General features: G+C 42.4%; 1 protein-coding gene across 1 annotated transcript in view; it reads left to right on the top strand.

Annotated features, from left to right (window-relative positions):
• cmip (c-Maf inducing protein) overlaps positions 1-11,846 on the top strand; it is a 44,858-nt gene extending 33,012 nt beyond the window's left edge. Inside the window, exons 17-21 of the mRNA XM_053623491.1 lie at positions 172-219; positions 1,634-1,780; positions 4,342-4,447; positions 9,007-9,077; positions 9,163-11,846. Coding sequence (XP_053479466.1) covers positions 172-219; positions 1,634-1,780; positions 4,342-4,447; positions 9,007-9,077; positions 9,163-9,216 — 426 coding nt within the window. The 3' untranslated portion in view covers positions 9,217-11,846. The remainder of the gene's footprint in view (positions 1-171; positions 220-1,633; positions 1,781-4,341; positions 4,448-9,006; positions 9,078-9,162) is intronic.
• Positions 11,847-12,284: the final 438 nt, after the last annotated feature.

Genomic DNA, 12,284 nt, shown 5'->3' with positions numbered 1-12,284 from the left:
TGTATGTGTGCGTTGGTGTGTGAGAGAGATCAGAATGTGGGACATTTAAATGGGTCACATTTAAAAATGTCCCACATTCTGATCTCTCTCACACACACACCACCTGCTGGTGAGATGCAGAAATTCAGCAAGTCTGTAATCTCTCCTTCTCTTTCTCCTTTACTTTTATAGCAAAGAAAAGGAGGGCCTACCCGACTCACTCTGCCTTCCAAATCCACGGTAAGTGTTTTAATTATTACTTTAGTGTGTATCACTTCTCCTTCCCTTAATCTATGTGTGTTTATTTATTCTGGACATTCTTTCGTCTCTTGTAATGCGAGAGTTTATATAATCCCCTGTAATTATGCAAAACAGTAACAACTGCGCAAAGGGGAACTTAACACTGGTGAAGTATTATAACTCGCATGTCGTAGTTTAGTTAGGTTCATATTAGGGCTGCAATAACTAATCGATAATTAAAATAATCGACAACGAATTTCATTATGGATTAGTCGGGTTATTCACATGAAATTTTCACCAGACATCAGTATTAACTCAAGAAATCCGGAAATATAAAGAACTCACAACATTAACGTCCATATATAAAGTTGTGTGTAATAAAGCGGAATGAAACAGGAAAAAAGTATTGAACACACTAACTGAAATTTATTTAATACTTAGTGGTGAAGCCTTTGCTTGTAATGACAGCTTCAAGACGCTTCCTGTATGAAGAAGTGAATCGGCCGCAGTATTCATTTATGGACTTTAACATTTGGATTTCTTTATATTTCCAGATTTCTTGAGTTACTACCGAAGTCTGGTAAAAAGTTCATGTGAATAGCCTCATTGGAAATATATTTACTGAAAAAAATGTTGACTCGGCCGATACTTATTTCCCCCGTTGTATAGCATCGCCCACATAGATTTCATATCTTTTTCATAGCTTAAGCGATTATCAAAAAATAATCGTTAGTTGCAGCCCTAGCTCCTATATGTTTCTGTCTGAATGTTTCTATAGTGTTGAATCTACTGAATTTAAATGCAAAGATCTCCAATTGAATGTTATTTTGAAATGGTATCATACCATCCGAACCTGAAATAGAATTTTGTGTTTTGCAAAAGAGTCGTCTAAAATCTGAAACTGAATTTCACACTTAAAACATAACATCAGGGTAACTTGCAGGCAAAAGCAGTTGAACACAGAACTCTGTCTCCTCTCTGTTAATATGGAGGATAGGAAAATAAACATTTTAATGATTCATTTACACAAGGCGACTAGAGACTAGCGTTACAAGTTTTGCAAGTGACGTGGATGTTATTTTGGAAATAAATATAAGAATGTTGACTGGATGCTTTCTTTAACAGCAATTCTACATACACTTTCCAATTTCAAGCATTCAGTCGCCAACCCCTAAGCTTGAAACTCAGCTACAGATTTTAGACTGCGCTTTTGCAAACCACAACATTCTGTTTTAGATGCCATGGTAAATTCAAAGTAATAACTTTTTTTTTGCATTTAAATTCAAATTTCTAATGAGATTTCAGTTAATTACATGGTTTCTTCCAAGCACGTGTATGAATATTGAATGGCAATCAGTAGCCAGGCTGTGCTCTCGCTCATGTTGCGTCTGATCGTGCCGTGTTTCTCGCACAGGATGCCGATCTTGCCCGCCTGTTGAGCTCTGGCTCCTTCGGGAACCTGGAAAACCTGAGTCTGGCCTTCACCAACGTCACCAGTGCCTGCGCTGAGCAGCTCATCAAGTTGCCATCCCTCAAACAGCTCAACCTGTGGTCCACTCAGGTAATCCTGGAGAACCATGCGTTCAGATAAACCACCCGAAACCCTGTTTATCACTTCACATCATGAATATAAACCAGTCTAAAGCCTTTACTTGTACTACTCAGAGATCTTATTTAACGTTCTTGTTTTTATGCTTTCATTCTTGAGAATATATTAGGCCAAAACACCTCAATGTTTCAACTATTTTTGACTACTAATACCCACTGTGTTTAGTCTTTGAACACATATCTAGTTTATTTCCAACAGTTATATGATGCATTCTTCAAATGACTCAAAATTCACTTCGGATGGGTTGTAGCACTTTGTCTCTTTAAGGAGCCCATTAAAACAATAACGAGCAGAAAGTTCAATCATTAGAGTGTGAGCCTTAGTATTGTTCTACTGCATACTGTTATGATTTATTAATCATAATTTTGGGTGTAACCCAGAAGACGATAGGTTCCCATACGAGTCTGTCTCCTTCCGTTTCTTCCTCATGTTGTCTCAGGGCATTATTCTTGCCACTGTCATATCTGGCTTACTCATTAAGGATTTAAGTCTACATCCAGATTCCTGTAAAGCTGCTTTGTGTCAGTGTCCATTGTTAAAAGCACTGTGCAAATACAACTGAATGTAAATGGATCCTGCAAGCAGAATAAATGGGTGATTGTAATAACAGCTTACAAAGTATAAAGCATCACTTTGTACACTTTGTAATATCATGTTCGCTTAGTGCTCTGTAAATAATGTGATACATAAACAAAGTTTTTTTGTAAGCTCATTTGTCCTGAGATTCATTCATAGCCAGCTCTAGTAACAGTGCCCTCCACTAATATTGACACTGTTGGTAAATACCAACCTTTTGATCTTTTGTTCAAAAAATACTCCGCTATCAATCATGGATATCAAACAGTTGCAAACACAACACAGGTTTATCCTATATATATATATATATATATATATATATATATATATATATATATATATATATATATATATATCTTTGTTAAATGTAGATGTGCAAGAATTATTAGCACCCTTTTAGTCAATACATTGTGCTACCTACCTCTGCCAAGATAGCAGCTCTGAGTCTTCTCCTATAATGCCTGATGAGGTTGGAGAATCCATGGCAAGGGATCTGAGATCGTTCCTCCATACAGAATGTCTCCAGATCCTTCACATTTTGAGGTCCACAATGGTGGACTCTTCTCTTCAGTTCACCCCACAGGTTTTCTGTGGGTTTCAAGTCAGGGGACTGGGATGGTCATGGCAGGACCTTGATTTTGTGGTCAGTAAACCATTTTTGTGTTGATTTTGATGTATGTTTTGGATCATTGTCCTGCTGGAAGATCCAACCACGGCCCATTTTAAGCTTTCTGGCAGAGGCAGTCAGGTTTTCATTCAATATCTGTTGATATTTGATAGAGTACACGATGTCATGTATCCGAACAAAATGTCCAGGTCCTCTGGCAGAAAAACAGACCCAAAACATTAAAGAGCCACCACCATATTTAACCGTGGGCATGAGGTACCTTTTTTTCATATGGCTACCTCTCTGTGTGCCAGAACCACCCCTGGTGTTTATTGCCAAAAAGCTCTATTTTGGTTTCATCTGACCATAGAACCCGATCCCATTTGAAGTTCCAGTAGTGTCTGACAAACTGAAGATGCTTGAATTTGTTTTTGGATGAGAGTAGAGGCTTTTTTTCTTGAAACCCTTCCAAACAATTTGTGGTGATGAAGGTGTCTTCGGATTGTAGTTTTGGAGACTTTCAGACCCCAGGACACAACTAACTTCTGCAATTCTCCAGCTGTGATCTTTGGAGGTTTTTTGCCCACTCGAACCATCCTATTCACAGTGCGCTGAGACAATATAGACACACGTCCAAATCCAGGTTGATTCATAACATTTCCAGTTGACTGGAACTTCTTATTTATTGCCCTGATGGTGGAAATGGGCATTTTCAATGCTTGTGCTATTTTCTTATAGCCACTTCCCATTTTGTGAAGCTCAACAACCTTTTGCCGCACATCACAGCTATATACCTTGGTCTTACCCATTGTTATGATTGACTAAGGGAATTTGGCCTATGTTTTACCTCATATTTATACCCCTGTGAAACAGGAAGTCATGTTGAACAATTTCCTGTTCCAAGTCACCCAGGTGTACTAACAAAAATGTCAAATATCAAATATATTTTTCTCCTATGAATTCATAGGAGTGCCAATAATTGTTGCATACCTATATTTAATCATTTTTTTTATAAACCTGTGTTGTGTTTGCAGTTGTTTGATATCCATGAGAGCAGAATATTTTTGTGATTTTTTTTTTTAACAAAAGATCAAAAGGTTAAACAATAAAGACAATTTTTCACAGCCTTCTTTGCTCATATTTATTAAAGGTGCCAATATTAGTGGAGGACACTGTACATGAGTAGATATACAAACATTTCATTACAGATGAACTCTGAGAAATGAACACGATTCAAATGGGCTCAAGTTAATATTATACCGTTATTTGTCTGACATTGATTTTTACCTGCACTCTAATAATTGACCAAGGAATGAATTTTCTTTGTCAGTTTGGAGACGCAGGACTGAGACTGCTTTCAGAGCACCTGGCTTGCCTGCAGGTTCTCAACCTGTGTGAGACACCAGTCACTGATGCTGGTCTGCTAGCCCTCAGCTGTGAGTACACACACACACACACACACACACACACACACGTTTCTCTCATTGTCCTTGTATGGACCTTCCACTGACAGAATTATTAATGCAGATAATTAATGGTACGCATATACTTAAATCAAACCCTAACCTTAACCATAGTAACCAAAATGAAACTGCACTTTTCCTGACGGGGACCAGCCAAATTCCCCCACCAGCTGTAATCATCAAGATTAAAACAAAAAAAGGCATTTTATGTGTAATGAATCTAGAATATATGAAAGTTTCAACGTTTTGAATTAAATTACAGGAAAAAATGAACTTTTGCACGATATTGTAATTTTTTTGAGGTGCACCTGTAGTTATTGGCCTATTTAAGTGAGGCATGGTGGCTTAGTGGTTAGCCCAACCACGTCCGAGGTTGGGGGGGGTTTGAATCCCCCCTCTGCCCTGTGTGTGTGGAGTCTGCATGTTCTCCCTGTGCTGCGGGGGTTTCCTCTGGGTACTCTAGTTTCCTCCTGCAGTCCAAAGACATGCATTCTAGACTGATTGGCATTTCCAAATTGTCCATAGTGTATGAATGTGTGTGTGATTGTGCCCTGTGATTGGTTGGCACTCAGTCTTGGGTCCAGTGCCCCCCACCTCGTGTCCTGAGTCCCCTGGGATAGACTCCAGGCTCCCCTGCAACCTTGTGTAGGATAAGCGGTGTGGAAAATAGAAGGATGGCCTATTTGATTGAATGGGATTAATCTAGGGCTGCCTTCTACGACCAGCTGCAAGACACAATCGCGGTTGTCCCCAACCATGACATAAAGATCCTCCTTGGCGACATGAATGCGCAACTCAGCAGTGACCGTCAGGGCTGGGAAAACGTGATTGGACCTCATGGATCGGCAGCAGTAACGAATGATAATGGAGAGCGTCTCCTATCCCTATGCAATCTTAACAACCTTTGCATCGGGAATACATATTTCATTCACAAACGGATTCATAAAAAGACGTGGCGGTGACCAGATGGGGCCACTCACAATGAAATCGACTATGTATGCATCCATCGACGGTGGCGCTCGGCTTTACGTGACGTACGGGTTTTTCGCGGCGCCGACGTCGGATCTGATCACCACTTGCTTGTGACCTCAATCCGACTAAAATTGAAAAGAGTGGCCGGACACAACACCGTTCGGTCATTTGCCTCCGAGAAATTGAAGGACCGCGTGAACGCAGAGCACTTCCACATTGAACTCGCTAACCGATTCCAGATTCTTGACAACTCGGCCAGCATCGAAGAACAATGGGCACAGATCAAGGATGCTGCCATTGAGACGGCAGAGAGAACGATTGGTCGACGGCGGACATGGTCGGACATGGTCGTTGCTCGATGAAAGACGGGTCAAGAAACGTCAGCGCGATCAAGGAAAGACCGAAGAGGAGCGAAATGAAGCATCGCAGGCGTACTGAGAACTCGACCGCAGGGTCAAGACGAGTTGCCGAGCAGACAAGAAGGACTGGCTGGACCGGAAGGGCACTGAAGCACAAGTGGCTGCGGACCAGGGTGACAGCAGGACTCTGTTTCGTGTGGTTAAAGACCTCACTCGGGCCCGAAGCGGTTCCACTGGGCCGATAAGGGATACAACCGGCAGGATGCTAGTTAGCAAAGAAGAGCAGGACGCGCGTTGGGTGGAACATTTCAAAAACACCCTAAACCAGCCGGTTCCCGTAGCCACGCACGACTTTACAGTCTTTCCTCCTCCCTATGAGCTGGAAGTGGACATGAGCGACATCATGGATGCTGAGGTCGCTACAGCGATTCGTCATCTGAAAAACAACAAAGCACCTGGTCTTGACCAAATCTCGGCAGAAATGCTGAAAGCGGGTGGTGATGAAGTTGTACGGGTGCTCACTACGCTGCTCAATGACTGCTGGCACATGGAACGTGTCCCAAATGACTGGAGACAGGGTGTCATCGTCAAATTACCTAAGAAAGGTAATCTCGCAGACTGTAACAATTGGAGAGGCATTACCCTTCTGTCTGTCCCAGGCAAGGTTTTTTGTCTCGTCCTCCTCAAACGGATACTGCGAGCAGTCGATCAGGCTCTACGGGACGAACAGGCTGGGTTTAGAAGCGGTCGGTCGTGCACTGAACAAATCTTTGCTCTTCGAAACATCATTGAACAAAGCTCCGAATATCAGAAACCGCTCTTGGTCAACTTTATAGATTTTAAGAAGGCGTTCGACAGTGTCCACCGGAAATCGCTTTGGAACATCGCACGGCTATATGGCATTCCACAGCGGTTTATCGCCATTTTCCAGAACTTATATCAGGATTCTAGCTGTTGCATCCGGACGGACACAGGTCATACTGCCTTTTTCACCATCGAGACCGGAGTTAGACAGGGCTGCATTCTTTCACCATTCTTCTTCCTCATGATGATGGACTTCGTCATGCGACGAGCACTAACACAGCCAGCGTCTGGAATTCCGTGGACAGGCCAGGGACGCCTGACCGACCTGGAATTCGCCGACGATATTGTGCTATTGGCGCAGAATGGGAAAGTTTTACAGGAGATGACCACTAGCCTGGAGCACGAAGCAGCCAAAGTTGGGTTACGGATCAGCACTGACAAGACCAACGTCATGGCGGTCTGCCGGATGACGCCGGTGCGGATCACGGTGAGCAATCAGCTGATCGAAGAAGTCAAACAGTTTACCTACCTTGGCAGCATTGTGGCTGCGGATGTTGGGACTAACGCGGATGTCAATCGCAGAATCGGCAGAGCATTTGCAGTCTTCCAACAGCTACAGCCGATTTGGGCTAGGCGAACTATCCACACCAACAACAAACTTCGCCTGTTTAATAGCATCATCATCCCAACCGCCATCTATGCATCTGAAACTTGGACGAGCTCGAGGGCAGTCATCCACAAGCTGAATGTGTTTCAGCAACGATGCCTGAGAAGAATACTCAGTGTATCATACCGTGATCGTATTTCAAATGAAGAAATTCTAAGAAGAACAAACTCCCGCAGCCTGGCAGAAATGGTCGTAGAGCGAAGAATGCGCTTTGCAGGAAACATTCTACGGATGTCTGACCACCGCCACGCAAAGATCGCGCTGCGCTGGACGCCGCCACGGGGGAAGAGAAGAGTAGGGCGGCCGCATAATATATGGCGACGAACATTCATGGAAGATCTACGAACGCTCGACATCAAGTGGGAAGATGTAGGAAATCGACGGTGCCAACCGAGCCCGCTGGCGAATGCTTGTTGCCCGATGCGCCCCGCTGCGCGGACGGAACTAACTAACTAACTAATCTAGGGCTGCCACTAACGATAATTTTCATAGTCGATTAGTTGGCCGATTATTTTTTCAGATTAATCGGAGGGCAGGGAAAACTTTCAGTACCCTTTTTTTGTTTATTTAAAATAAAATCCAGTGTTACAAAATATAAACTTCAGACTAAAACTTCACACAACTGTTTGTACAGTTACATAAGACTGAAAAGAACCCAATACACACAGACACACACACCAGAATATATATTATTCATTTAGGACTGTAGTTTAATTCAGTGCTTTAAGTGCATCCATAAAAATAATGCATAAATGCTTGTGTATATAATATAAACTAATATATAATTTTGTATTATATAATAGTATTTATGCATTACTTTTTATAAAAGGAACATTGGCATAAACAGTAACCTGAAGAAAGTCATTGTCGGTGACTCTGGGTGTCTGCTAAAGCTAGCAGTGTCGCATTACGTGCGTGTGACGTCATGTGTCGTCGACTAGGAAGCGGCTTATACTTCCGGTTAGTAAAAAAACCGCTAGTGATATATTTGAGATGATATTACTGTTCTAAAATCCACACACTATACCAGGGGTGGGTAATCTTATCCGGAAAGGGTCGGTGTGGATGCAGGTTTTCATTCCAACCAAGCAGAAGCCACACCTGAATCTATTGAAAGCCAAGATCAACTGATTAAACAGGTGAAATCAGGTGTGGCTCTTGCTTGGTTGGAATGAAAACCTGCACCCACACTGGCCCTTTCCGGATAAGATTGCCCACCCCTGCACTAGACGGGAGAGTACACAGTGAGTACACAGTGCATAGTGTAAGTGCACAGTACTTCATTTGGGACACAACTTTAGTATTTACTCTCTGGAGCGTATTTTCAGAACAGAAGTAACGTAATGAGTAAACGTATCACGCGCAGACCAACTAATCGATAATGACATTCGTTGACAGCTATTTTCATAATCAATTATTATCGATTTTATCGATTATTGTTGCAGCTCTAGATTAATCCAGACATAAAGTCGTAAAAATAAGTCGGATTCTAAATAACGTCAACTTGCACACGTAATGTGTTCTGTCAGTGGAAAGTTCTGGAATAGAAAGCTTTATGGCTTTAAGACAAAAAATGTTTATTGTGCACATTTAAATAATGTTCATGAAATAAATCTGTCTCCGGGTTCTGGGCGGCAGGGCGGTTGGTCTGTGGAACGAGTTCCCTGATGTACCCATGATGTAGAAGTCCAATAAAACGAATAGGTTTCTTACTGTGTTTTGCTTTACAGCGATGAAGAGCCTGTGCAGCTTGAATATGAACAGCACTAAACTCACCGCAGACACCTACGAGGACCTAAAGGTACCGTATTAACCCCTGTTCTGATTCTTCTAGAAACATTTCAGAAAAATATTATCGTCATACTTGTCTCTCCTCCACCCGCCAGGCCAAACTCCCCAACCTGAAGGAGGTGGATGTTCGTTACACAGAGGCCTGGTAAACGTAGTCAGCATCCCCCTCCCCCCGATTCTCAAGGAATCCCTGACTTCATATACGCATAAGGATTTGCTGACACCATCAAGACACCGAGCCTTTAACATCATCACAATCAGTCATTTGCAGACAAGGACTGTCTTTATAGGAACATTATTCAACACCAAGGACCTTCTGGTGACATGAGCCCAGCGTTTGCGTAGTGTCATCATCAAAACACGGAACTGACTTTCTTTGTAGCCACATTAAAAAGCGCGAGCATATTTATAGTGACATCATCAAACGAAAAGGAGGCCCATCCTATTTATAATCTCTTAAGGAGACTTTAACTCTTTCTGTCTTTTTCGACCGTCTTTCCCGATTCAACCCGATCAGCTGCGAGCGGTTCTCCATGCAAGTGTGTCTGACCAAAACAACACCACTCTTTTTTTTCTTTTCTTCTTTTCCCAAGATCAGAGACTTAACAGCTCAGAAGCCGACTCTCCTGCCTTCATCCCTTTTTTCTCATCCTGTTTCCCCAGAGGTGCACCCTGACTGGCGAGAGCCACATTCCAGTACAGTTTGGATGCCGCCTCCCTTGCGGAAAAGCTGTGCATTCGTGCTCGGTCCTCTCAGTTCCCTAATTTGCCCTTTTTTTTTCTATCCATCACAACTTGATGCTGTTGCCACTGATGTAGAAAGGTGGTAGCCTGAGTGTCCACTACTGTATACACTCATTTTAACCTCTCTCTCTCTCTGTCTCTCTCTCGAAAATTTTTATCAACTTGAATGAGCATATTTTTCCACACATCTCTGCTTTCATAAATGGCGTGTTTATACAGTATAAAGTATAAATATATATATATATATATATATATATCGATATCTATATTCCCTTTTGACATTTGAACAATTTCAGGAGCTTGGTTGTACAACCTACTAGACAGACGAATTTTGATCTTTCTCGCTGTTTTGTTTTGTCCACATTTCTGTGGTCTCGTTTGATTTAAGTCAGCGGTCGTTCGGAAGGTAGTCTGGGACTACTCAATATTTATGAAGCCTCTTTCTTCTCAGTTCGAACCCTAGTGTTTCCTCACCATCCATCTCTCCTTGACGACTAAATTGTTTTATTTTTTTATTTTTTGTTGTCATGTTTGTTAAATCAAATCAGCCAAGATGGTGCCTACAGGACATTTTCTACGAAGAGTGCACCTCTTAAGAAGCGGTGTCACGATCGCTGGATGCAATCTGTGTAAATATCTCGGCACGTTTCATCAGCCTTGGTGAAATGTTTTGATTTCCTATAGCGCTCGTTTTACAACGCAGGATGACCATCAACGTTACATCCCGCTTGGAGACGTCACGCGCGTTTAGAAGAAACGGAACGTCCGGCCGTACTCCATAAATCATCGAAAGCGATTTCGCGTCGTTTATTTTCCCGCTTATCGTTTCCAAAGGTTTTTACTGTTACTGGTCACCGAGTCAGGTAAACATTAGAAGGAAGAGACCCCCCGAGCATGCTGTTTGATTTGTGCAACAAAACGTCTTCTGTAAACATCTGTGTATAATATGCAAACTTTCCCGTAGGTGGCGGGCCAGTTGGTTATAGCTGACGGCTTAAACGAACGCTTTGTTTAGACGTGATACTAGACGTGGATTGCAGCCACCGTCGGCAACTGTACCAGAGTGCTCGCCTCGCCTCTTCTTTTCTCTTCTGTCCCTCTCCCTGCACTTCCAAGCACAGACAGACCACGCTCTGGTTTGCTACCCCAGTCTGCTTGACCGGTCCCTGATTGGACGGTTTCGATTTGCCATTATTCTGATCGGTCCAGTGGAGGAACTTGAACTGCGCGGTAGCTTTAAACGGAGCGTGGAGACGGACGCCGTGCACTGAGAGTGTAATACTGTGTGTGTATCGCAGATGGTATCGTGTTCTACCATCTCAGGTCCAGATAAAGACGCTGCGTGGTTGCATCCTGTATAATGTACATACAAGTGTATATAATTTCCCTCACCCACTCTGTCTGCCGTATAATTCTTTATTCGTTTCTTTCTCTCGTCTTTTTTGAGAGACTGCTGTTGCCTTCATTTTCAGGATACGTCTGCGTGTGCGGTCAGCTTTTCTTTTCTTTTCTTTTTTATTTCTCTTCCCCAGACCAAGTGCACTGTAATAACCTTCGAAATGTCATCTTTTAATTGTTTTTTGTCACTTTAGTCTTTGTTTTGTTGCTTGTTTGGAAATGTTTATTTTTTCCCCCTTTTGCCGCATGTACATGTCGGATAAGCAGATGTTTTCATTTTGTAATTTCATTTCGAATGCTTGAATCAGATAAGCATCAATGCGAGGAAGAAGCGAGCGTGTAATTACAGACCAAGAACTTCAACAGAGTGCCGTATGCAGCAGAAATGTAATTAGTTGCCATTATAAACGAGAAGCCAATGCGCTCTGTACGAGAGCGAACTGAACGGCGTGACGGTTGTAAACTAACAAGTCGGCTCAGTGGAGGAAATCTGCTGTCTCTGCCCCCGAAGTCCTCAGAGAAGATGTCTGGAATGGTTTCTACTGTGTAAAGTGGACTATATCTGTGAGTGATGGAGATCTACATATCGTGAAGAGTTTCCCAACTGGGTTTTTTTGTTGTTGTTGTTGGAAGCGTCTCTCAAAAAAAAAAAAAAAAAAAAAAAAAAAAAAGGGCAATGGGGTTGGAATAAATTGGGAATCAATTTTTTTTTTTTGTATAAAAAGTAGGAGATAACTGCTTTTACGGAGCTTGTCAACTATTAGTCATCTCTGTTCTGTGTTGCTCACCGCTTTTGCATTGGTTTGTCTCCTCTCACACCCTCTCCCACCCTTCTCCCACGATATTACAATTTTTCTGCAATTTCTAAAGAAAAAAGAAGAAGAAGCTTTCTATCATTTTGAATTGTGACTGAGTCTTAATGTGGTGATGAATGGGACGTCTACCACTGCAGTCCCCTCCTGGGTGCAGTCATGTACATAAATTAACTACATTTCCCATGATTCCTGGAGTTTTTTTTGTTGTTTTTTGGGGGGTTTGGCAGATAGAACTGCTGCCCTTATTTCCTCCTGTCTGT

The sequence above is a fragment of the Ictalurus furcatus genome, chromosome 4 (genome assembly GCF_023375685.1).
Source record: "Ictalurus furcatus strain D&B chromosome 4, Billie_1.0, whole genome shotgun sequence".
Classification (NCBI taxonomy): domain Eukaryota; kingdom Metazoa; phylum Chordata; class Actinopteri; order Siluriformes; family Ictaluridae; genus Ictalurus; species Ictalurus furcatus.
Note: the sequence above shows the minus strand (reverse complement) of the source record. Positions and strands in the feature narration are given on the sequence as shown.